This window comes from Drosophila sulfurigaster, chromosome 2R (genome assembly GCF_023558435.1).
Source record: "Drosophila sulfurigaster albostrigata strain 15112-1811.04 chromosome 2R, ASM2355843v2, whole genome shotgun sequence".
In the NCBI taxonomy this organism is placed as follows: domain Eukaryota; kingdom Metazoa; phylum Arthropoda; class Insecta; order Diptera; family Drosophilidae; genus Drosophila; species Drosophila sulfurigaster.
In genome coordinates this window covers 5,778,837-5,806,416 of record NC_084882.1, presented here as the reverse complement: position 1 = coordinate 5,806,416, position 27,580 = coordinate 5,778,837, and the positions used below count along the sequence as shown (strand labels likewise).

Genomic DNA, 27,580 nt, shown 5'->3' with positions numbered 1-27,580 from the left:
TGTTCTGTGCACATTTAGTTAAAGGTTATTATTAATAAAGCACACCAAAAATTAGCAAAATAAAAATGGACCTTAGCTTTCATTATTGCTTCTAGTTCAGAAGAACTGAAAAGGATAGTGGTGGGTGAAATTAGATTAGACCGATTGCGCATCCTAAAGCAGCTGACATGTACCTGGGTAGGTCCTTAGCCATGAAGAACCATTGTGATATGTAACATATATTATCATTGCAGCAGAATTCCTTCAAGACAAAAATGTTTGCAGCGAACAATAGCCAAAAGGGAACAAACTTTTTCCAACTTTTATTTGTTATCAATTAAGCTTTCAACTATTTTCATGGCACATTTCAATGAACACTTAATGAACAAAGTTCAAAGAATGGCACAAATATCTACAATTGGAATTCATGTCTACATACGGCTGCTGCCTTTGACAACAGTTTAATCACTGCACCTAACAATAACACAAGAACAAAAGAGGAAAATCAAAGTATGTTACTTGAGTTCATTTGTGATATCACAACTGACAATTGAATAAGAACTGTACTTCCTTGGGGAAGCACATTGTTAAGAATCTTATTATATTTTCTATTATCAAATTTAATGTCTTTAATAATATGCGAGAATCTTGATTATACTTATTCTTTCTAAAATTTCTCCTATTATAGTGTATTGGTTTAATTGTGTATTAAGTAGCAGACTAGTTAATTGTTGAAAGTTAAAGGAAAAATGAAATTTTATCCCATTTTTTCGATTGTTGGCCATAGTATTCACCGTTTTGTTTTATGCTTCGTTCAGATAACCTAGTTGAGGAACGGAATTGAGATTGAGAGTTGGATGCGAGGCATGAGAAGTACTTTACATTTTTAACACGCAGCTCATTCCATTTCCTTGCGAAGGCATTTGACTCATTTGCGCTTTATTGACAATTTATATTGACTGCATTGCACTTGAGTTAAGCTAGAGTAAAAAAGAGGACAGCTGCAAAATGGAAGACCATAATGCTGACGGTAAATGCTTAAAGGAATTGTAGTTTTCAAAAGAATAAATCCAAAGTACAATTTGCAATAAGAACTAACAACGAATAAGGGAAGTGCTGTTGAATAATATCCACACTTAAACTGGGCGGAAAGTTTCTAACTCCAAATAACTTTAACTATTTAATGTGTCGCGAATATATGGTGATATTGGTGTATTCGCAATACTTGACCTATAAATAACGAGTTCCATCCCAGCTGACAGCTCACATTTGGCATTAAGCCACCAAAGCACCAAGCCATGCAGATAGATTTGATTGAAAGATGTTTATTGGTTATTTGACTGGGCTATCTGTTATCCATATCCACGAAAGGAGGCATGGCATGGCATGTGCACCCAAAAGATTTGGCTCCGTGTCAGGAAATTGGAAAAGGGCATCACTGAATTAAAGTGAGCAGTTAGTAAAAAGTGAGAAAACATTAATTTATAGCCGAAATTGTTTGCATTCCATATGCACTTCAAGAATTCAAACAAGCAATCGCTTGTTTCCACAAGTGTGAAATTGAAATACATATATACATTTCCAAGTCTGCCAACGAAATGCAAATATGTAGATAGCTAGCAACTACCGAAACACATTCAACGGATACTCGTGAATTAGTCGACGGATGAGGCAGACAATTTTGATGGGCAACAAGTGCGGCTTAACGTACATAGATAGCGAAAGCACGTTCCAGATGATACCCATCCCCAATGTACTTACTCAAAACCAGGACCCAAATCCCTTGGACTGCCTCGTTCGCTCTCCGTCTCTTTCTTATGATTTATTAGGTTCAAGACTGTCGTGCTCCAGTGCAGGACAAAAAAGAAATACTCCAAGCTAAAATATGAATGCACGTCGAAAGTGCAAGGCAAAGAATTAAATCACCACCATGCAAACACTCGCACCAAGCAAATCCACACTCTGTCACAACGTTTTATGCATTCCATACAGTGCGTATGTGTAATATCTATGTCAGTATGTTTTGAGTAATCTAAGCAAATGAACACCAGCTACCGTTGTCAGAAGGTTCAACGAGAACGAGAGAGAGAGAGAGAGAGAGAAAGAGAAATTCAAATTGCAAGTCCATAATATGCAGATGGTTGCCGATTCAACAGCAACAAAACATAATTTTGGAAAGCAGATGATGCTACAAGACTGAGTTCAAAGCTTTGTTGTCTTGAAGTAATTGGTATATTGTAATTTCGCAAGTTTACAAATTTCGCGATTTATCTTATACATATAATAGTAATACTATATATAAAATATGTACATATAAATTGTAATATACAATTTATAAATCTTCCTTTCTAATATTTAGGTATTCTGTAAAACTTGGCTATCGATAGTCAAAGAATCAATTTAGGCAGGAGTTTAACGTATTCTTACTATATTCAGATTCATATTTCTGCCAATCGCCATCACTGATAATTTGTCTATGTGAAATTGCACTTGTTTGTGCATGCGTGCATCTGTTTCCTTGTAGTTGCTTTACATTTTCTTACGTTTTCGACTACGTTTATCTCTATGCCATTCTCTCTATTTACCGCGGATCATGTCACCGCTCTTGCTCTCTTTCAGTCGTTTACGTTTACGTTTTCGTTCGCGTTTTCGCTTACGTTCACGTTGTTGTTGACGTCCAGCTTCGTTGGCAATGGCGACGAGAACGCGTCGGTGCGTCTGACCGGCTATGGGACGATTCGTGCGTTTAGTTCGATTTTCGACTCGAGTCTCGACGCAACGGCAAACAAAATACGGGGTTTTTAGCTAATTGAAATAAATACTTTTAAAATGCGACGGCTTCAGAATGTCCAAGTACAGTGAATGTAACTAAACAACTTAATTATGATCGTAAAACATTAAGCATGTGAATCGACGCAACGGCGTTGAATGCGTAAACTTAAAGTGAAGCAAATACATTTTAGTAGAAATCAAACAAATACCAAACAAACACAAAGTGCAAAAGAAACTTCGTAAGGCCTCATTTATAAATAGCCATTGACTTTTGCCAACAACAAATCGAATTTAAAACACAAAAATAACAAAAAATAAAATTAAAATTAAATTGAAGTCGCCAAGTACGAATGGACTCTTATCTGGTTGAACGTACTTGACATTAATATAAATATATGTACGTTTTTATCTTCAGAGAAATAAATATGAACATTTGAGAGATTTTGTATATCGTTCGATGTGTAATTCTGCAAAATCAAAGTGTTTGCCAAAATAATAAACATGGAATAAATATGGGCTTATGCTCCGTGCTCTGCAATGCAATTAACACTTGGTATCTATTGTCGATGACAAACTCAAATTAATGATGTTATTGTGAACTTGATTTTGATTTATTTGTGGTGCCACTTATCTATTTTGACAAATTGAACATTATTTTGTTTACAAAATAATGCAGTTCCAATGTACGCCTAATCTACTCGAATTCTGCTCTGTGTGAAGCTTTTAATTGGTTAAGTTATATATCTGTGCATAGGTAATAATTAGTTTGTGATATTATAAATGCATTGTAAGTTTCTTCCATTACCCAGAGGTATCTTAAAATATTTGTGGCTATTGGACAATTTTACTTTATTACACAGACAGGTTTTTAGTAGAATTCTTAATTATAAACAAAATCGAACTAAAAAACATATTTGTTGCGCTCGTGTTAGATACGTTTAATTGGCTTATAACAAATGAAAAATAATTAATTATTTGCTTATGCTCTGAACCAAACAGAATTTACCTGGGATACTCAACAGACACATTTATGTCTATATGGCAAACTGAGATGGAATGAACTTGAAATGAATTTAATTTTTGATCTCTTAGCACAATAATTCTGATTTGGTGACTCGAGATTTCAATATATTTTTTATAATTTATTGTTTTTCTTACTTATTAACTTGTTTGAAACATATAAGCTGATAATAGCAAGTAAATAACTTAACAAAGTTGTAAACCTTAATTAAATTCGTACGGCTTTTTATATAATCATAAATAAAGTGTCATTCCATACTTACTGGAGTTAATATTATATTAGTCAGCATTCTGTTAAAATCTCACTACTCAGAACAACTGCAACCGATGACTATCTAAAAGATATAGAATATCACAATAAACAATAACAGATCTAGTGGCAATTTTATTCAATTTCTTCACCCCTATTTTAATTGGAAGTATTATCTACTAAAGTAAATATTATACTTTAAATTGCTTTTATTGTGATACTCGTTTTGATTGCCTATCGCGATAGTGCAATGTGAGATGCATTTTATGAAGCACTTAAGTGCGAATTTTTTATTTAGCTGATGAGTTCAAGTGCTAATTATAGCTTTAAGTGACGCATAAATAAATACTTATTATGTGGTCATTCAACTTCGCATCTGGTAATTCAAATATTTATTTGTTTTTGAGCACGAGGATATCAAATGTATAGACAAAAACATGCTTATACATTCGGTACGAACTAATTACTAATAGTAAAAATATAGTTTTTTTTTTTAATGGTAAACCAACCCTTAAGCTTTACAGTTTTTTGTGTGCAATTTACAAAATTCCATTGAATTTGCGTTATTGCTGCCTCGATTACCTAACTGCGCGAATTGTGCTTCTCGACAATATTTTCAACTACTTAAAAATGCTAAAAATAACCCGATATTCAAACATGTGTGCAACTCATATTTCGTTGGAGAGGCAGGCCACCAACAACGGCAGCAATTTGCTTAAGCAGCAATCCCAAGCAAAACAATAATATAAGATTCAAATGATGGCAATATTAATGTAGATGGAGTGACTAGGTCATGAAGGACTGACAAATGCTCTGTAGACTTTGTGCACTATATTAAAACAATAGTAATAAATACATACATTTTGAAATTTGAGTTCATAAAAATATTGGGTTAACAAATTGGTATTTCATTTGGCATAATAATATAATATAATCGTATTTGTTTAATCCACGTCCACGAGAGTTAGGAAAATTATTAGTATTAATTAATCCAGCAATTATAAAGTTCACATAAGTTAAGCGGACAGAGAAACAAATAACCCAAAAATTATAAATAATTACATTTATACATGTACGTTTACGCATATCTGAATGTTGATAGATACCGAGGTGGCAATTGAATATGAAAAGCATACAATTCAAACACAATCCGATCGCGAAGCCAAAAAAAAGAAACGAGAAGTAATAATAATAATAATCTTGGTGCGAACAATAATTATAACACAGCTCAACTGTCAATAACTATCTGCAACTCTAACGGCACATAAACAAGCCGAGACTAATGAATTTTGGCCTTTCAATGTTAAATGTTGACTGGTAGATCGTCTGTTGACTGTTGGCTGCTGACTTTTGGCTGTTGGCTGAGTTGTCCGCCCGCTGTGAAGCTGACAGGCGATCGATCTGTTAATCCACGGCACGTGTAAACTCTTAAGATCTGCCTCGCTCGAAAATTGTATATGAAGGAAAGCCATCAGAGCTTACACGCCGAGTCTGAGACTGTAACAAATTGAACAATAACAAAAAATCGGCATACAAAAAAACATAAAAATTGGCAACAACACTTTCAAACAAAGCATTAACTGTACATGTCATTCTCCATAATGCATGGCATGGGCCCATTTCATATTTGGGAATGGCTCAATTGACTTGACCCATATTTCGTGTTTGTGTTTAAAAATAGACGCGATTGGGTTCAAATCTTTTTACCGAAGAAATAAGTACAATAATCCTCACTCTTCTAACTTTTTCGATCCTTTTAATGGATATCAAATTTAAATTGTTGCCACGTCTCCCAAGGAGAGCAAAATCACAATATTATTATCCAATTATTGAAGTATGTATATTAGTTTCGGGTTCACCTCAAATAAGCGCGAGCAATAACCCCAATCATGGTAAATACATAATGGACAGGCAATTGTGAATAAAATAGCGTTTTTTAGTGAACACCGAATATACCTTTGATCAGCGTCAACAGCCGAGACGAAATGTCCGTCTGTCCGTCTGTGTGTCTGTCCGTCTGTCCGTCTGTGTGTCCGTCTGTCTGTCCGTGAACACACTGCCGAGGGGCATCATCATTAAAAATCTCTAAGCCAAGCTTTTGTATTAACTCTTTCCGTCTATTGTTGGCACTCTGAATGCCTTTAGGTCATAGGGTTTTTATAGTGTGGTTATTTTTAGCAACAGTTTTTTTGTGGTTTAGCTATAAATTATAATCCATCATCCAACCCATTGTATAAAAAGAGATAGTTTATTTTGCGTATTATAATACCTATACAAGAATATCTTTAGAATGTTTTTAAACACCTCGCAACATTATTATGTCTGAAACGTATCACAAAGAGTTTCATAAATATAATTATATTGAACTCGACAGAGAACCGGTCTAACATAACCTAAAAACCTACACATTTTTATTATTCTTTTTTGCCTCTTGTGGTCCATCAAGTTCTGCAAATTCATTCTCTGGGACTGGAAATTTTGCGCATTTATTTACTTTGGTAATTGCCGTTAAATTTGTAACGAATTTTGTTAAGCTTCAGTAAAATTCCGCAGAAATTATTGCCTTTATAATACCTCTTAACTAAACTATCAATCATTAGTTTATATACTATATATTTCTAGGGTAAAGGTCGATACAATTGCAATTGAGCAAGTGGAATTGAATAATTAAAATTATATAAAATTAATTCAATGAATAAAAAACCCAAGAAGTCAAAATTCCGTTCATTTCTTCTGGCTTAACAGAATTTATATTAATTGTAAGCTTTCAATTTATTAACTCAATTGTTAAAGCCTTTAAAAATATGTCTGGAAGCCCATAATATATTTGAAATTAACAGTTGACTCCGAATTGACATTGGATTCGTGCTAAAAATAACCGAATTTACGTATTTATTGAAGACATGTGTTCCCTTGTTTACTCATATTTTGTATTTATTAAAAGCATTCTTAAATTGATATGATGTTATACTTTTGAAAATACGAGTACATATTATAATGCATTATAAAGTAAAAGGCTTTAGATAATATCAAATTATTTTCATTTTCTTTTGTAAATATTTGAAATTTACCTGTGAAATGGCAACTGATAAATTAAAGATCTTTTATAAACCCTTTTCTCCAATATTGCCTAATTGCATTAGAGAGTTCAAGCTGATTCAACCATATATTAAAATATATATTCAACCAAATTAAAATGTGCAAATCCCAATATTGAAAAAATAATATGAAAAGCAACATGATAAAAATTGTTCTTTTAAGTTTTTTTGAAAATAAACAATCTAATTAAACATAGTTAAAGTGCTGAGTGCCCAAAGAGTACAATCAACAAAAAGAAATTTAAATTGAATTTACACAGGTTTTAATTAAGCATTGTGTGCTTAATGTGCCTTATTGTTTTGCAAGAGGCGTCGCAAATATTAAACACGTTAAACGAAAATGAAGCAGATGCAATTTAACCAAATACACGAGAGTTGACAAAAGTTAATAACGAGATCGACATGAACAAAAATAAATTTGTGCAACGTTTATAAAACCAATAAGTGTGAGAATAACCCAAAACAAGAGATTAATAAAAAATATTTTTAAAATATTTCATAATATAAAATCTAAAATCAAAACAAAACAAAACCAAACAAATACTTATCAAAGGCAACTCATCCATCCGAGCTGTCGCAGAATGTCCATCAACATTGTGCGGCAGCCATCAAAACGACACGTACATCATCTCCCAAAGCTACTGCTGTTGGTGCTGCTCATTTTGGTGCCAAGCCAACGAGCTGGCCCAACACCTGCTTTTTCCTGGTTCTACGATGTCGGTAGTGATGGAGGTCTTGCCAGCATCAGTGATATATCTGGAGTGCATAGCTTCAAAGTGCCAAACACACGGAATGCTCAGAAATCAGCCCAAACCCAGCTGGTTCAAAACTTTCCCAGCCCGATCAACCATAATAGCCTTCGACATGGCTCTCATCAAGTGCGTCGTCAATTGGTGTTCGTGGCGTTGCTGCCATCGGTGGAGTCGGATAACAAGAATGACTGCATCATGCCCAAAGTGTTGCCAGTGCTGGAGCTTGGAATTGCGCATGTGCAACGCCTTGGCTTCGTTGGAGGCGTTCAAATCGATATTTCACTAATTTCCCGTGACACATTTTGCTCCTCTACGTATGGACCCCTTGGGTTCTTTGAGATCTTTACCCAGTGGCCAGAAATGAATGCTATCTTTGGCCTACCTTGCGAGTATGTATTGGCGCCGATATCCCGGTATGCTGATGTCTGGCAGATTCCTTTGCTTACAACTGGCGGTAACGCTGGCGAGTTCAGCAAAAAAGCTGACAGCTATTCAACCCTGACTCGCCTCAAAGGCGCCCAGGTCAACAATCTTGGAAATATGGTTCGAGCCATTCTCAACACTTATAATTGGACTCGCACCGCATTAATCTATCAGAACGAAAACGCCAAGATCAAAGGCAATTCGGTCTGCTTCCTGTGTCTGGCAGCGATACACGACACCATTGAGAAGGAATCGGTTTATCAACTCGGCTTCGATACCGCACATTGGACCAAGACGTATATAACTCGGCTGCTACGTAATGTTGCCATGCGAACAAGAAGTAAGTGCATTGCTTCAAGAGAGAGCGAGAAACCTTACATACATATTTACAATGTGTTCTAAAGACCTGCTATTGTCTTTATAAAGGTCGACTCAGCCTCTTTTTGGCATTTGTTCAATCATACTGTAGTACTAAAAATATCATTCGCCTTCATTGATCATTGGCCAATGCTAGGAAGCTTTCGAAACAACCTTAAATAGTTCATTTATTTTCTATTTAGCGTCTCGAACTTAGACTCCTATACCCCTGTCCGTACATATTCAAACGATTCTTCATTTGCATTTGTTGCATTTTATTAGATGTTATATTTTGTTTTTAGTGTGATAATAAAATACTTGACTGAAAACGAAAGTTTGTTTAAAAATACTTAATAATTAATTGTAAATTAGTATTCATCAATTTAGAAAATTTTTAACAAGGAGGAAAGTTTTTTATCTCATCGCAACAAAATTTAGGAATCATTAACACTAATAAACTTTAATATCCGAGGGCGGAAATCAGCGTGATAAAATCTAAAATAAACTTGTTCTACGTGCAATAATAACCAGCGCAGGGAAAAAAAACTGTAACTTTATCACTTTTAGTCCATGAGTAAATACAGACAGATAAACAGACTTGACTATATCATCTCAGCTGTTTACCCTGATCTCGAATATTTATTGGGTCTGAGATGCCAAAAGAAAGCGAATACAAAGTATCGTAAATATTAAATGATTCTGTTTATTTTATACAATATATAGATAATATACAATTTATCTCATTTTGAACACAAGTTAACACGTTTGATTAAATACCAAGTCGATATCAAGTATTTGTCCAAATTTAAGATTTATTTTCAAATTATTTTGGCAGCAGCGATTGCCCAGTGAAATGAATTATTTTGATTAAGAACCGGAATACTAACAATTTCGTTTTGAACTTTTAATTAAGACATGAATTGGGAATTTAGTATAATCGAAATGGTTAAAAAGATTTTCATTTATTTATGTACTCTCGGATTAATTTTAACAAAACGGCTAATATGCATAATTCAGTCTTGTGGCATTTTGACTTATATATTGCTCAAAAGACATTGAACTTTATTATGAATACGTGTACTAATTGGCAGCATAATTACGTTTTTTGTTTATGAATTCCAATTAACTCACGCAATTATCACTACACATTGAGACTCCTTGCCTTAACGTTTACAGATGTGATGTGTTTCGGTTTTTGGATTACCTCTGAGATAACAACAACAACAATAACAAACTTAGTTTGCACTCATTTGTGTAATAATTATTCTCATTTCAACTCGTGCAAATTTAATTTTTAGATGCTTATGTAATTAAATTAAGAAAACGTTTTGATCTGTTCTTGACATTGACAGCCTCCGACTGCACCTATTCAGAGGCCCACAATAGAAGGTTCTCTGTAGACATAAAAGAACATGAATAATTATTTATGGAAGTGACTTATGTATTCATCAATATGATTTCTTGAGCATGACATTTCCCATACTACGCACTAAACAAGCTACAGAGTGTGCTCGACTGTAAGATACCCGCTATCCATTTTCAATAAAAAAAAAAACACTGCGGCTTTATTTTTAAAATAAACCAATCTAATATATCGATAAAATACGATTATATTCCGAAGGCTTTTATTTCTTAAAGAACTTCAAAAATGTTTATCTGATCGCAAATTTTCAGAAATCTTAAGGACTGAAGTTATTATTGTAAGAAACTGACTCTAGCTTTAAAAGTACGCTTATTCGACTCGATTCTGTTGGTCGGAAGGGTGTGCATCATATAATGGACGAACAGACAAGCATGGTATCATCAAAAATATACATATATATTTTATGGGATGAAAATGTCTTATTGTGCCTGTTACATACATTTCCTGTCCGGCGGAAAGTTACATTACCGACCTACCCTGATGGTAGGTTTAAAAAGTTGTTTTTGAAACAAAACTGACTATTTTATAAAAATTGCTTTTATTATAATATTTGCTATTTATTATTTGTTAATATTTTTTATAATGATAATTGGCCGACATTCGTTTTTCGATATGTCAAGCTTGTCACTGCATAAATGTATAAATGGGTATAAATGTATATTATTTTACATTTTCTTAATTGAATTGAATCGTCCAAATTGGCTGGCTCTTAAATAATAAAAAGTAGTCTCATGACAATATGACGACATAAATAGACACGAACTGCATTGGACTCGTAAATTGTCTAAAACAACTAATACAGACTTGCGATTTATACGTCAAATTTCTAAACCTTTAGACAAAAACCTGAGTAAAACCTTACCATTTTTTTGTATTTGTGTTTCATGAACTGCTACGAGCCACTTACAATATATAATATTATAAAAATTAATAAATTAAATTTTTGATTGGATAATTTTTATATATTAGTCGAAACATTTGATGTGTGAATTATTTATTAAGCTGTTAAGAGTCGACAAGAAATTGGCGAATTTTTTTCCTAAACTCCTACTCTTGTTTATATCGAGTAGGTAAATCACACCCAATAAAAAAAATGCATAGAAATGGGAAGCACCCGATAAGTTAATCCGTGGGTGATCTTGAAAGGGCCCAAAGAAAACACATGAAGTACTTGAAAAGACGATGTGATGTATTTTCTATAAACTGCTTCATAATCTGAAGCGTCTTTGAGTAACACGATTCACACAAAGCATTTATAAATTATCTGCTGACGTCAAGAAAACTGACATCTCTACAGTAGACAAGCGGTTGTCGTTTCGTTAACAAAGTGTTCACTTTTTAAATGAATTAATACATTTTTAATGACAAGAGCTTAGGAACCTGACGCTCGTTGCTTAATATCTGCTTCTATTTTTAATTGTAAACAAAAATTTGAAGCCAACCTAAACAATTCTCAAGCACAAAAAAATAGTTCCAAAAATCGAGTGTGTAAAGGTTGTCAAATGAAATTTTGCAATTCGTTTTACTAATTTTTTTGACAATTTATTATTATTTATTTTGCAGTTGTCATTATGTGCGCCGATCCACAGTCTATACGTCAAATTATGCTGACAGCCGAGGAGTTGAATATGATCGATAGCGGTGAATATGTTTTCATCAATATTGAATTATTTTCGCGGTGAGTATAAGTACAAGTACAAAAGAGATATGTATCTACATTACTTCAAAATCACAACACTAACAATAACAGGAACAATAATAGCATAAGCAACAACAACAATTATAACAACAATCACAGAAACTGATCATTTATAGCAATCGGTTCAGTTTGTGACCTTTCACTTTGCCCAACACGCGCACTTTGAATATTCTTTACAAAGTGCGCATAATACATATTAGCCAAGGTTATTAAAATTATGAAATTTACCAACAAAAATAGCTTTAAGCAACTTCAAGTCAACGACGCAGTCGCAGACGCAGTTACCAATTAATATCTATTTATAAATTGAGGAAATTCCGATTTTTGACACATGTCTGACTTGACCATTATTAACTCTAATGGCAAACAATAAAAAATAAATGCTCTTCGAAACTCTTATGTCCCCTTAGACACATTTGGCTGCTGTGGTTTTATATAGAAAAATATGCTGTCCCCAAATTGGCTGAGTCATTGCCACCCACACATTTAGCTAAGCATTTATATATTCTTTGTATTTGCCAATTGTACCGCTTATTACAAATTCAATAATTTAAGAGGTGCAAGTTTACCTAGTCTATTGACTCAATAGTTATTCTTTTTGATTTTCTGGCTTCTTCTTAGATATAGGATTTTAAGTTTCATCATATTTCTATAGCGAGATAATAAAATCAAATATTTCGATAAGTATAGGAATAATAAAATAAATTATTAAAACGGATTACTGATTCTTCGCTCTTCCTGAGTTTAAACAAAACAAAAAAATATTATTTGCGTTTAGTTTAAAAATACAGATAATCTGAGTGTTTCATGATTAGGTAAAGGAAACTTACAATGATCAATGTGGGGTGAACGGTTTACGAATACTCACAAATAATTCATATTGCTCGGAAGGCAATACCGGGGCAGATGTTTGCGATTTTTTCTCATGACAAGGCGGCATGTGAGGAGGGGCGAGCAGTCGAATAATTATTTGCATGTGCACTACTCGTAAATTCTCTCTAATCGCATAACCTTCATGAACTTGTAATCAAATGTAAAATAATGCGAAAGAAAAAATACGTACGATACGTACATGTATGCGTATGTATGTATTTTTAAATTTATTATAATTGAAAAACTTTATTAAAAATCATATTATAGCATCATTAAGTATTATAAAATACGAGTATTATATCAAAAATTATATCCATCCATACAGTAATGGCTAATATATTTGCCATCAATAAGCGATTTGCGGGATATGTCAATTGCTGACTTAGCAGGAAGCAGCTGACATTGAGTTAGTAACACAAACAAACTTTGACTGATAAGAAATGCATGCGTGCACTTAGATTACAAACGATTCAATGCACACACAACCAACAGAAACAAGTAAGAAAGCTACAGTCGAATGTGCTCGACTGTGAGAAACCCGATACCTATTTTGAATAAAAGCTAAATATTTCGTTATTTAATTTTAAATATGCCAAATGAACATACAGAAATAAATACTGAAAATATATCAAAGGCTAGTTTAGGTGTATTGATACAGCACTACATATAAAGTATACAATAGGGTGCAAAATATACCAGATTAGCAGCCAAAGCAACTGAGAACCCTAGTAAGTAGGTGATTTTCATACATATGATTTTCTTTAATATCTTCGACATTTTTTATTTGATCGCAACCAAATATTTAGGAATTATAAACACAATAGATATTATTGTATGTACCAAAATTCTAATTCGACTCTTGCTATAAAATTACACTTGTTATTTTTGTCAATTTGCGATGGCGGATGGGGGCGTGGTAAATTTTGAAAACTTGATCTGCATGCAAACATAACAAATGTTGTCAAAAAAATTATATCTCTCTCTCTTTTAATTTCTGAGATCTAGGTATAGGTACAGCTATATCGTCTCGGCTGTTGACTGTGATCAAGATTTAATATATAACTTTATAGGATCGGAGATGCCCCCTTCTGCCTTGCATACATTTCCTGCCGGCACAAAATTATAATACCCTTCTACCCTATAGTTACCGGGTTTAAAAAGAAGCCATGTTTTTTTTTGTATATAATTGTACATATATACAAGTTTATAAATAATGGAAGGTTATTACATAGACATAAGTAAGGCGTATGCAGTCGAGAGAGTGAGAGAGAGAAAAGCATCTCAGATAGTAAGAGATAAACCTAAAATCGAGTTTTCATTTTGCAATTAACATTTTCTATTTATAAATAATTTATGACGCATATAGCAGCACTAGGCGCGTTGATAAGGCGAGAGAGTACAAACTGCAAATTCCTGTTGGGTCGCAATGCAATGCAAAGCCAGGTGGCAGATTGATAAGATTCTTGTACACTGCAGTGTACACTACAGTGCACTGTAGAGTGTAGGGTGCATTCTTAGCATACGAACTCACTCATTAATGTCTTTGTAAACCGTATTGTGATTGCAGTGTGCCATATATGACCTCGCTGCCCTGGTATGATAAGAATGATACCGATTTTAACAATGAACGCGCCAAGAAAGCGTACACAGCAATGTTAACGGTCACGCCGAAGCAGCCAAATGACGATGCTTACACAAAGGTGTCCAATGAGGTGAGTGCAAACGCCGCAAGGAAGCGCCATACAAAATTTGCATGGTAATCGAATTGAAGAACCAAGAAAAACCGAACTGTTTCACAATTGTTTTTGCTCCCAGCTAGGTTGGTTGAGGGCTTTTTCTTATTTCTTTGTCCATTACGATGCAAGAAAGCGTATAATGGATTATGGATGTGGTCAGAGATATCTCTGACCCTAAGAAATACTATATGTTCTCGTATCTACAATACAGTAATTACAAGTATAATTACATAGTTGTGTAAATTGTTTCTTAATTAGCATACACGGGGTATATTTTAGTCGAGTGTAGTAGTAGTAAAATTTTTTTACTTGGTTTCTCCCGCCAGATGCAAATCCGATAGCAGCGAACGTGCTCGAAGAACAGCCTATTTTGCATATGTATGTACCTATGAGTGTGTGAGTGCACATACTACAACTACGTTATATACGTATGAAACCCCCAAATCGTAAACATTGTTCACGTAGAGAAACAACTATAGCAGCAAAGGAAAACAACGAGTCGAGCTGAAAGCATTAGCCCACTCTTGGGCAACATGTGCAAGTGACTTCTGTAATGGCGTTTGTTTTGATCCATTTTTAGGGTTTAAGCTGCTTCACATCCGCTTTCCCAACTATGGCTAATGACACTTAACACGTTACGCCTTCCAGCAGCTGATTCGTCAACAATTGTATGAGATCTGTGGTGTCCCAGGTATCAAAAAAGAGATTACGTGAAATACAGCTTAAGAGTACAGTACCTCTATTTATTCAAAAGCTGATGAAGTTGCATAATAGAGCAGAGAGACTAAGAAATAAAGTATTTATATTTTCTTTTCACTCCCTATAAAGTGAATATAATTTCATTCAAAATACATAACAAGCGATTTCAATAGACTGAGAGTCCTCGCGAAGACTCTTAAGTTATTATCCAGTCCTGTTTTATGCAGCACGCTGTGATTGCGACTATTGCCGCATTTCTGTAGCTCTTTCTTTGCGTCATTGACATTACTCGGCCATTGCAAAAGCAAATCAGGTGCTTGAAACTGTCAAAAGGGTCGACAGACGACAAAATATCTCCCTCCAACCAAAGTATGCCTTAGGGGTTGAGTTCTATACTCGACTGACAATATACGGCCTGAATTAACTTCCACTGGGCTTCTGGCAAAAAGTCGTCGTTGGCATCTTTCACGTTGCCTTTGCTGGCCCTGTTGCCGATGTTGATGTGAATGTTGATGTTGATACCAATGCATTTTCAACGTATCGCCGACGTAATTGAATTTCACGGGTGCTAAGGCAATAAAACCTCAAAATTCGGAGATAGCTAGATATGAGTTCAAACAAGGAGCAAACACTACTAGTACCACAACAGAATATGTAATGTCTAATGGGACGTTAAACCATTTGCAGATAAAAGACATCGCATCTGCCAAATACAATTACACATTTAGCGAGAATGAGCCAATCTCAGCATTCGTGACTTCCTTTTTCGATGGCGTCCTCCTGTATGCCAACGCCCTCAATGAGAGCATCCGCGAAGACCCGAACATGCTAACCAGACCCATTAATGGTACGGATATTGTGCGTCGCATGTGGAATCGTAGTTTCACTGGAATCACTGGTAACGTGACAATTGACTCGAATGGAGACCGGATTTCGGCATATTCCTTGCTGGATATGAATCCCGACACAGGTCGCTTTGAGATTGTCGCGCACTTTCTGCACAATCGTTTAGAGTTCGAATCGGAAAAGGAAATCCATTGGGCTGGAGGTCGGGAGCAAGCGCCACCCGATCGTCCCATATGTGGTTATGATGGCTCACTCTGTCCAGACAATTGTATGTCAATTCTCAAGGTCAAAAATAACGATAACTAATTGCTTATATTTTTATAGCGTTGCCTGGTTATGCGATCCTCTCGATTATTCTTGCCACATTAATAATCATAATGGCGGTGTGCTTCTTCTTTGGATATCGCCATTACATAGCTGAAGCGGAGATCAATTCGATGAGCTGGAAGGTCTCATTAGAGGATGTCATGTTTCGTGATTCAGCAGATCATGGCATGCGCGGCTCATTCCACTCGCTAGTCAAGCAAAGCTCGCAGCTTACTCTTATGTCCGAGGACATGGTATCGATCAATGGAGATCGCCAAATCTTCATTCCCGTTGGTATGTACAGGAAAAGCAAGGTGGCTATTAAGTCCATCGAAGTGCAAAATGTGCAGACTGTGTTATCGCGCAGCCTAATGCTGGAACTAAAGCGCATGAAGGATTTGCAACACGATCACTTGGTCAAGTTCTATGGTGCCTGTCTAGATCAGCGTCGGAGTTTTCTTCTTACCGAATACTGTCCTAAGGGCTCGCTACAGGATATACTGGAAAACGAGCAATTCCAACTGGACTGGATGTTCAAACTGTCTTTGATGCACGACATTGTCCGTGGCATGCAGTTTCTTCACAGTTCTGACATTCGCTCCCATGGAAATCTTAAGTCCTCCAATTGCGTGGTCGACTCAAGATTTGTCTTGAAGATTACCGACTTCGGATTGCATAGCCTGCGACGGACTCATAACGATGTTGAAAGTGACATCGAAAACTGTAATAGTCATGCCTATTGGAGGAGTAAGTACTTTATACTTCACATTACTTCGAGGTTGCTATTGTATTAAATTTTACAAATTCTGTACCAGAACTCCTGTGGACAGCTCCAGAATTATTAAGGCTGGAGAGTCACCGTGCTCCAGAGGGAACTCAAAAAGGCGATGTATACTCATTTGGCATTATTGTTCACGAGATAACCACAAGACAAGGTCCATTTTATTTGGGCAATTGTGTACACAAGACGCCTCAAGGTATGCAATAAAAACGTTAATCTGATTCAGTCTCAAGCTTTCTAAACAATCATTTAATATTTTTTTAAATATTTATTTATAATATGTAGTTAGATATAATTAAAATCAACACAAACCTATTTATAAGGCACTGACTGCATAGACGTTAATTTGATTCAGTCTCAAGCTTTCTATAAAATCGATTATTTTTTTAATATTTATTTATAATATGTAGTTAGATATAATTAAAATCAACACTAACTTATGTATTTCTAAGGCACTGACAGCAGAAACTTTCGCTATTCTCTTCAAATAATAATATTAGTATTTTTAAAATACATTTAAAATAATTTCGGATGTAAATAACATTTTAAGGTGCTATTTAAGCAGAAATTATTCACCTGGAACATCCTCTCAGAGTACTATGCTCATTATGTTTATCGACTGTTTCTTGCTTAATGATGAAGATTTAAGACACTTTTAGGACCACAGTTATTTTGTAAATGATTGTATACTTCAGCATGAGCACTGATGTAACTCTTAAGCTCTTTATTTAATGCAGATAAGCTCATGGAAAGTTTGTTTGCAAGTTTCCAGGCCATTGCAGCTCTTGACAGCCACTTGGCAAGCACATCAAATTATACTCTGAGTTGATTTAACTCCTTGGCTGAGTTCAGTCTTTTGCCAGTTGGCAATTACTTCTTACAAGTTGGAAGGAACCAAAGATAAATTGTGTCTTTTGTTTGTGTAAAATGTAGTTTAAAAGAATAGTTTGAATAACTTTGTGTGAATATGAATACGAGCCTTAGTATGCACGCATTCTTGATAAAATAGATTATACAAAATAATACATATGTGTTCAAAAGAGTATTAGGAATTTTTTCGTATGTTAACAATGATAGAATGCAAGCATTCGAATCAAATTTTACCACTCCGACTCGTTTTAATACTCTCCAAAAAATAATACATACAAAACTTTAAATAGAAGTCATATTCTTAGGCCACTTTGGGCAACATCCCAACTTTCTCTATCAGAAACGTAACCACAATTGTTGCGGAGCCAACTCCAGCATCCGACTTTTTTAGGTTTCTCTACCACAGTACGCCGCATTGTAATTAATGGTGGGTCCCTCAATCTGTGGGGGAAGTTCTTACTTGAACCGAATTCCCGCCAGATATGATAAAGTTTATCTAATCGGTTCAAGTGTTCCAGATCCCACAACCAACCGATGCGAGATTTATCCCAGCCCCTTTTAAATATTCCTCGATTACAAAACAGCATCTTGCAACTGCAATCTCCGAAAATAATCTCTGCATCAGTAGGCTCTGAAACAGTATGAAAATATTAGCCAAAGTTTGTGTACCATTAAAATTACTAACGTCTTGGTCGAAGGGAAAATATCTCTATGCCTCCGCTCTCCCGCGTAGTATGGATCAAAAGATTTCGAATTTTAATCTCGACTAGGGCCTCTCGATCATTATAGTGATTGGGAGCGCGACATTTCTTAATGTCATAACCAATGTCGCTATGACAGGATTTACTAACTGTCAACAGATCTTCAATCGTTTCCACAGTCATAAAGTACGGACAAAAGAACTTCAGATGATGCAGGTTGGATGACATGATTATAGCTAACTAAATGTGATGTATTTAATATGCGACTAGTTATGAAAGTCAGTGATGTCCATGACAAACATCGATTTTGATGCGAAATTAAAACACTGAGACACAATATTTTGCTATTAATTTTGTTTGAAATACAAAGGAAATGACAGCTACTGCACAGTTTTTCTCTACAATTGCAGAGATCGTTGAGTTGGTTAAAACTTATCAAGGGCAGGCAATGCAGGGTAAACCCTTTCGTCCAGAGCTACAGCAGTGCGGCGATACCAAAGCGGACGTGATTGGTATTATAAAACGCTGTTGGGCTGAAGATCCAGTGGAGCGACCAGACTTCAATACTCTCAAATCCATGATTCGCAAGTTCAATAAGTAAGCATTTAAATACAGACATGAGTTAAAAATTCGAAAAATTAATCCATTGATGGAATCTATTTTATTATTCTATAAAAATGTATAATAAAGCATTGGAAAAAATTGTATTCCATCTTAACTACGTAATTCATTTCAATTTTTTGTCGAATAATAATTAACTAAATTATTAGCGATTGCCTTCTAATATTTTCTACTGACTTCTTTAATTTTCATGTGCGCCCGCAGGGATAATGAGACCGGAAATATTGTTGACAATCTACTGAAGCGCATGGAAATGTATGCTAATAATCTGGAGGAGCTAGTCGAGGAGCGCACCCAAGACTATCTCGAAGAGAAGAAGAAATGCGAAAAGCTGCTATATCAATTACTACCCCAGAGTGTCGCCGCCCAGTTGATCAGCGGACAACCTGTTGTAGCCGAGACCTTTGACCAAGTCACTATCTACTTCAGCGACATTGTTGGCTTCACAGCGATCTCAGCTGAGAGCACGCCCATGCAAGTTGTTCAGTTTCTTAACGATCTATATACCTGCTTCGACTCCATTGTCGAGAACTTCGATGTGTACAAGGTGGAGACAATAGGTGATGCCTACATGGTCGTCTCGGGCTTGCCAATACGCAATGAGAATTATCATGCCCGAGAAATTGCTCGCCTTGCATTGGCCCTGCTCGAAGCAGTTCACAACTTCAGGATACATCACAGACCTAGTGATCGCTTAAAGCTCCGGATTGGCCTACACACTGGCCCCTGTGTAGCAGGAGTGGTTGGCCAAAAAATGCCTCGATATTGTCTCTTTGGGGACACTGTAAACACTGCATCACGCATGGAGTCCAACGGTGAAGCGCTAAAGATTCATATTAGTGAAACAACCAAGTTGGCATTGGATGAGTTCGGTAGCTTTGTTACCACACGACGCGGCCTAGTACCCATGAAGGGTAAGGGTGAAATGCTAACCTACTGGCTCGAGGGCGAGATGCCCAACCCGATGCCCGATTCCCTGATATCGCCCAAAAAACTAATGCTAACGAGGCGTTCATCACTGAAACAACCACAACATCAGTCACACGCCTTCTACAAACAATACTCAGAGCTGGGCGTAGTGACATCTTTGGCACCAGCAGTTCCGACTTTAGCGCTCCCATCCGTAGACAAGGAAACCTCGCCCAATCTGCGGGTGAAGCGCAAGATTAGCTCCAGTTCTCCGAAGCTAAATGGCAACTGCTTCGACCACAATGCGCAACAGAAGACTGAGGAAAATAATTACTATTTAGATGCTGGGCAACATCAACATCCATATGACATCTACAGCAGTCGCTCGTTACGCAGCGTGGAAGCAGAAGGACATGGAAACAGCAATGAAAGTACAAGGGAAAACGGAAATGGTGTGCCTACAACTACTAGCGATAGTTGGGAACTAGCACACTTTCGCCTGCCACTGAGTGGAACGCTGAAAAGCCACACTCATAGCCATATACTCCATGGCCACCATGCGCAATCCACCTCTAGTTCGAATCTGAGTGGCATTTTGCAACCGACACCGCAAACAAAGAACCGCTTAAAACCATCGCCCACGATCTCAACACTGCTAAGGACAAGTCGTAGCGATACTGCCGCTACAGAAACTGGCAGCACGGGCAGTGGACAGCGAATAAAGTTTGCCGATTGCGATGAAACCCCGTTGCTTAGCAATAAAGTTCCATCACTGCCAACAGCTGCGACAGTGGTCAGTTTGGACCGGAGTGGAAGCAGCTGCAGTAATCAGAACATTCCAGGCCTGAGTGGCGATAATCCTTATGGCTATCTAGTCAAGAATTATAAGCAGTTTCTATCAAAGGCTACACCCGTCTCGAATAACCATGGACACGGCTCTGGTCATGGGCATGGTCACGGACACAGACAAGACCTATCTATAACAGAAGATTTTCCACGACCACCTGTAGTTGCACTTGGAACGGGAGGCAATGCTGTGACGCAGCCACTATTGGCCAAAATCAATTCATAGCTGTAAAAATTAAGACTCATTGCCTAATCGAGGCAAACTTAAGATTTCCGGTCCAATAGACCTTCTTCTGGTACCTACTCGTAATGATGCATATTAAATATACTTGTTTGTGATAATAATTTAAATCCAAGTTGAACAACTTAGTATATAACTAAACAAAATTCCTATGTACATCAATAAGAGCACGTCCCAGTAGGATGTAGTACATAGAGTCCATAGTCTGGTACATACTACATATATTCCATATATAGATCATATAAATACATATGTATGTTTACTGGAGTATGTACAAGACTGTCTCAGTTCGTAACTTCTACTTAGAAAAATGTTGACTTGGAACTGAGAAATAAATTAATTCGAAAACTGTAAATTTATCTTAGATCTTAGATCCGAATTAACTTATGTATGTATTATGTATCATTTAGACGCCTCAATTAAGTAATGTTAATATTTAATATAAATAATTGTCCAAGTAGTTTTGACTCCAATAGATTCGTTCCTGGCACTTAGAATATTCATTCAACAACTCTGAAACTCATTTTATGTGTCTTTTAATATAGTTTAATGTTAAGACAAAAAAATATTTGTCATTTAAAGTATTAAAAACTAAAAAAAGACGGCTTAGCAAATTTTAAAAATAAATATTTATGTTTACATATTTCTATGTTGCTCAAATATACATAAAATGATTATTTTAATATTTTTGTATTTGTCCATTCATAATCCACGAATATTTCCTAATTAGCGATTGCTGCAATTGCTACTTTGAAATTAAAATTATAAGTTGCTAATATTATAAATGGGATTAACACCGAAAAACATTGAATTAAAAACAATGGAATTCATTTCTATTATTATTATGTATTATGTTTTGGTCGGAACAACAAATACCCAAATTAACAAATTAATTTAAATATTCCATTAATTTAATTTACACATATTAATTAATGTTGAAGGTGAGACTTGTTGAATTAAGTAAGCAAGAGCGAGCTGCTCAATGCGGAACATGTCCACTAAGTTTTTTTTTTTTTGTTGCTCAGTTGTTCGTTACTAATTGGTCACTCATCACTTTCGCTCATTGCTTACTTTGATTTTTGTACTCGCTTGAGAACAGTTGCCTTCATTCTTTGACCTGTTTTTTTGTTATTTTTTTTTTTTAATTCTTTAGTAAATAGGCTCTAAAACCAGTTTATAATGTCTTTAACGATGAAACACAATTGTTTAATCGATACAACATATTTTGTAAAATGTATCCACCCAAAAATATCCAGTGTTATTTTTATTTATTATTTCGTAATTTATTTATTATTTGGTAAATCAACGGCAACTGGCAACAACTTATCAAACCAGCAGTGAGTTAGTAGTGAGAAAAGAATAAAGAGACTTGTGAACAAGTATGCAAACTGAGCGAGTCGACACACTTGGAATAAAAGGTTTTCCCAACACTAGAATAAGTTAAAGATTAACTGCATACCAGCGTTCGATATATTCGATATCTACAATAATTTCAAATACTTAAACGCTTTCAAATTTACAAATATGTTATAAATGTTACTCTTTATCTAGATGCTAAATATAATTACTTATAATATTCATAATTAGATGGCCTTAAAAAATCATCGAAGTTTTTCATCAATCGATGTTGAAAAATTAAAATACATCGATAATGCAATCGATGTTCCTTCCACCTTTAGCTTCGAGTTGTAAATAAATAGAACTGCTTCGGCACTTTCTGTCGGTTCATTGCACAATTGCTTTAAATAAAATAAAATATTTTACGCAGATTCGAAATCTACGCTTAGCGTAAGTTAAGGTAAGGGCAAAAATTAATATATGGTGACAAATCTATCTTGAGCTAATAATGAAAATCGGGTAATTGCATAATTTATACGTCTAAATTACATGAATAAGTCAATAGTGTAAATGATTTGCAAGTTTATTTTTATTTGTTTCGATACTATCTTTTACAATTAGACAATTTTAATGTTGATGTCATTTAAATTTATCTGATAAGTTGGGTGGTTTTCCCGAATTCGTAATAAAGAGAAACATTGTGAAATAGTCGAGAACGATTTTTTACGATTTTATTTGCCAAAGTAAATATTTAATGAAATAAATTTTTCTATTAAATGTTAAACCTTTTCACACTGCTCGCTCGTATGCGCGCGACCCCCTCTTGTAATAATGTAATATCACATTTTGCGCACGCTTCTTCGTCAATATTGCGGATGGCTTTTAACATATAAATTTGTTACAATAGATGCATTTTTTTAACATTTCAGCAATAACTGAGCATACAAAATGCTGTACTGCCCACCTAATGTCACGCTTAGCGAGATTTGGACCAAACATGGAATCTCGCATTGCTTTATGGACACTGTGGGACCGGCAATTTTCGGAGGATTCCTGCTTCTCTTTGGGAGTATCCAGCTCTTGATGTATCGCAAATATGCCACACCCATGGACCCCACTCAAATATCAAAATCTCGACTCTATGCTGTACAATTGTTTTTGCTGCTCTTTGTACCCGTTCTCGCGCTATTGCGTTTCTTTTTGAATGCTCGCATTTATGCAGACAGTGCAGTCTATGGCTTTATGGTGCGTGTGCTATTTAACTAATCCCGAAAACATTGCTTATCTTTTCTTCCGATATCGTTCACAGATATTTTACACGTGTGTCGTGTGTTTCGCGTATCCATTTTCTATTTGCCTCATAGTCAAGGAACGACACTACCAATTGCCTTCTCTTCCGACTCGGGGGCATGGTCTGATTTTGTTGCTCTTTTGGACTTTGGCGCTGATCAATGAAGCACTGGCAATCGTGAACTTAGGCCATGAGGACTGGTGGTTTCATTTAAGGAAGTATGTTTATACCCGCTACCCATAGGGTAGAAGGGTATTATAACTTTGTGCCGGCAGGAAATGTATGTAACAGGTAGAAGGAGGCATCTCCGACCCTATAAAGTATATATTCTTGATCAGCGTCAACAGCCGAGACGATATAGCCATGTCCGTCTGTCCGTCTGTCCGTCCGTCCGTCTGTCCGTATGAACACCTAGATCTCAGAGACTATAAGAGATAGAGCTATAATTTTTCGACAGCATTTGTTATGTTTGCACGCAGATCAAGTTTGTTTCAAATTTTGCCACGCCCACTTCCGCCCCTGAAAATCAAAAATCGAATAACAAGCGTAATTTTAAAGCTAGAGTTACAAATTTTGGTATATACAGTAATAGCTATAGTAGTTATGATCCCTGAAAATTTGGTTTCGATCGGAAAAAATTGTGGAAGTAATTAAAGAAATACTTTTGTATGGGCAAAAACGCCTACTTACTATGGGTCTGAGTTGCTTTGACCGACAATCTGGTATATTGTGCCGTCTATGGTATATTTTGAATGCGGTACTATATCGATATACCACATATACCATTTGGTATATTTTTAGTATTTTTGCAGTATATTTGGTATATTTTGAGAATAATACTGCAAAATATATTGCTTTTATTCAAAATGGGTAGTATATCTCACAGTCGAGTACACTCGACTGTAGCTTTCTTTACTTGTTTTTTTCTGCCTAACATATTACTATACAGTTATAAATGATTATGAATGATTTATTTATGAGACTTTGAAACTGAACAGACTGAACTTAAACCTTTATTTTCAAGGCATTGAACGCATTAAAAAACGCTATGAAAAAAAATCTACGGTACATTGTAAATTAGCATCCAATTTCATAATAATAATTTCATCCATTTTCGAGTAAATTGATCTTATTTACAATTTTTTTGTGATAACTAAATAAAAAATTTAGTTGCTCATAGTATTTAACATTTAAAACATATCTATCATTATATATTGATTTTTAAATAACATTTTTTCTCCTACAGCAATAAAGATGAAATCGAAATGGGAATGTTTGTTACACGATCACTTTGTGCGTTACTTATTTTTGTACTTGGTCTAAAGGCACCAGGTATTATGGCACCATACAATCCTCATCAGCGTCTGGATAATTCACCGTCAAGCGATGTTCCATCCGGATCGGCCTTTAGAAATGGCTGGCGTAAACTGCGCACGCTCTTTCCATATTTATGGCCTAAGAAGGATACAATGCTTCAAATTTCTGTTATTATCTGCATTGGATTGCTCATAGCCGGTCGTGTGATTAAACTCTTTTTACCCATTTATCGAAAACTTTTGGGTAGGTCATATTGTCTCAATTATGAAAAGTCGGCTATGTTAATTAATGTTTTTCTCTTTCTCTTGCCCTTAAGTCGACAGTCTGACTATTGAGCCAATCTCATTTCGTTGGGACTTTGTGCTTATTTATGTGACTTTATCGTTTTTGCAAGGCGGTGGAACTGGTGGCATGGGTCTGTTCAACAATCTGCGAACTTTTTTGTGGATTCGGGTCCAACAGTACACGACGCGAGAAATCGAAATTGATTTGTTCCGGCATTTGCATCAGCTATCGTTGCGTTGGCATCTTCAAAGGAAAACGGGCGAAGTGCTGCGTATAATGGATCGCGGCACAGATTCTATCAATAATTTACTGAACTATATTGTTTTCTCGATCACGCCAACCATTCTCGATCTGATTGTAGCTGTGGTATTCTTTATCTACGCTTTCAACTGGTGGTTCGGCCTAATTGTATTCGTCACCATGTTTCTATATATAGGTAAGTCCAATAACATAATGAGTACGCCAATTTTAAATATATTTAAATACTTTTCTGGATTTATCATAGCTTCCACCATTGCTATAACGGAGTGGCGTACTAAATACCAGAGACGCATGAATCTGGCTGACAATGAGCAGCGTGCTCGAAGCGTGGATTCACTGCTCAACTTTGAAACGGTTAAATACTATGGAGCCGAGACCTATGAAGTCGATTGTTATAGAGATGCCATACTTAAATACCAAAAAGAAGAGTTTCTCTCAATGCTGACGCTTAATATGCTCAACACCGCACAAAATATAATACTCTGTCTGGGGTTGTTGGCGGGATCTTTACTCTGCGTCTATTTGGTCGTACATCATAAGACATTGACGGTGGGTGACTTTGTACTCTTCTCCACTTATCTCATGGATCTTTATATGCCATTGAACTGGTTTGGTACATATTATCGTGCAATACAAAAGAATTTTGTGGACATGGAAAATATGTTCGAGTTGCTACGTGAGGAAGAAGAAATTGTGGATGCGCCAGGCAGTGCTCCATTGCTTACGGCTGGTGGTGGCATCGAGTTCAATAATGTCACATTTGGCTATTCACCAGAGAAGATGGTGTTACGCAATGTTAGCTTTACAGTACCTGCTGGTAAAACTGTGGCAATTGTTGGACCTTCAGGTGCAGGCAAAAGCACAATCATGCGATTGCTCTTCCGCTTCTATGATGTTCAAATGGGCGCCATTTCCATCGATGGTCAAAACATCAAATTGGTGCAACAGCAAAGTTTGCGTAAAGCAATCGGTAAGAATTAAATGCAAAATTTGTAATGCTTCAAAAAAAATTTCAATTCTGATCTTTTTCTAGGTGTTGTGCCTCAAGACACGGTGCTTTTTAACAATACAATTTACTATAATATTGAGTATGCCAAAATAGGATCATCTGCAGATGCAGTTTATGAGGCAGCGCGCTCAGCTGATATACACGAAAGAATTTTAGGATTTCCCGAAAGCTACGAAACCAAAGTCGGTGAGAGAGGGTTGCGCTTAAGTGGCGGTGAGAAACAACGTGTGGCCATCGCTAGAACTCTTCTTAAATCTCCAATTATTGTTTTACTGGACGAGGCTACCTCGGCACTAGACACACATACAGAACGAAATATTCAAGCTGCATTAGCTCGAGTGTGTACGAATCGGACGACAATTATTGTTGCTCATCGTCTGTCTACAATTGTACACGCAGATGAGATTTTAGTGCTAAAGGAGGGCAACATTGTAGAGCGTGGTAGTCACGAACAGCTTTTGCAACGCGATAATGGCATTTATGCTGACATGTGGCAACAGCAATTAGAAAATCTTGATTCGGAACAAAACTTAGCAGAGAACACGGACCCAACTGTGCCTACCACAGGTCAAGGTACGGGTGTAGAAGGCAATGCTAACCTCACGTCAGGGAATCAATCAACAGCGCCAAACAAGAATACCAATTCAGGAATAGAACAATCGAGACATAGATGGCAATAAAACGCATAGTACTACTTAGTTGTTAAGCTTAAATTCCATAATATTTGTTACTTGTGATTTGTTGTACTTGTACATGAGCAGCTTTTCTGAGTCCAAGAGTTTGTCTACTTTATTGTAATATTGTAATAATAAACATGTAAACCTAATACGTATGAACATGATCTTAGGTGCTAAACTCTTTCTTATTCGTTAAAAAG

At 35.9% G+C, this 27,580-nt stretch overlaps 3 protein-coding genes across 8 annotated transcripts in view; 2 read left to right on the top strand and 1 right to left on the bottom strand.

Moving 5' to 3' along the window:
• Positions 1-21,885, top strand: part of LOC133839008 (atrial natriuretic peptide receptor 1) — a 46,544-nt gene extending 24,659 nt beyond the window's left edge. The window contains exons 1-9 of one of the 5 annotated variants that reach the window (XM_062270297.1): positions 2,746-2,990; positions 7,380-8,634; positions 11,638-11,752; positions 14,214-14,358; positions 15,769-16,195; positions 16,252-16,980; positions 17,049-17,210; positions 18,996-19,182; positions 19,411-21,885. In XM_062270297.1, the coding sequence (XP_062126281.1) occupies positions 7,701-8,634; positions 11,638-11,752; positions 14,214-14,358; positions 15,769-16,195; positions 16,252-16,980; positions 17,049-17,210; positions 18,996-19,182; positions 19,411-21,187 (4,476 nt within the window). In that variant the 5' untranslated portion in view covers positions 2,746-2,990; positions 7,380-7,700 and the 3' untranslated portion in view covers positions 21,188-21,885. Of the gene's footprint in view, positions 1-2,745; positions 2,991-7,283; positions 8,635-11,637; positions 11,753-13,536; positions 13,563-14,213; positions 14,359-15,768; positions 16,196-16,251; positions 16,981-17,048; positions 17,211-18,995; positions 19,183-19,410 lie in introns of those variants that run through there. The other 4 variants (XM_062270299.1, XM_062270300.1, XM_062270301.1 and 1 more) reach the window with 4 other exon arrangements.
• On the bottom strand, positions 18,110-18,959 carry LOC133839013 (uncharacterized). The gene is made up of 2 exons (XM_062270309.1): positions 18,570-18,959; positions 18,110-18,515 (listed from the first exon to the last, which is right to left on the bottom strand). The coding sequence occupies exons 1-2, from the start codon at positions 18,811-18,813 to the stop codon at positions 18,178-18,180; spliced, it is 582 nt and encodes a 193-aa protein (XP_062126293.1). The 5' UTR covers positions 18,814-18,959; the 3' UTR covers positions 18,110-18,177.
• Positions 21,886-22,859: 974 nt separating the features above from the next.
• On the top strand, positions 22,860-27,549 carry LOC133839011 (ATP-binding cassette sub-family B member 6). 2 transcript variants are annotated; one of them, XM_062270305.1, is made up of 7 exons: positions 22,860-23,000; positions 23,470-23,785; positions 23,850-24,049; positions 25,078-25,391; positions 25,465-25,869; positions 25,939-26,664; positions 26,728-27,549. In XM_062270305.1, exons 2-7 carry the CDS (start codon positions 23,489-23,491, stop codon positions 27,381-27,383), a joined length of 2,598 nt encoding a protein of 865 aa, XP_062126289.1. In that variant the 5' UTR covers positions 22,860-23,000; positions 23,470-23,488; the 3' UTR covers positions 27,384-27,549. The 2 variants fall into 2 exon arrangements, with proteins under 2 accessions (XP_062126289.1, XP_062126290.1); XM_062270306.1 differs by having other exon boundaries at positions 22,900-22,990.
• Positions 27,550-27,580: the final 31 nt, after the last annotated feature.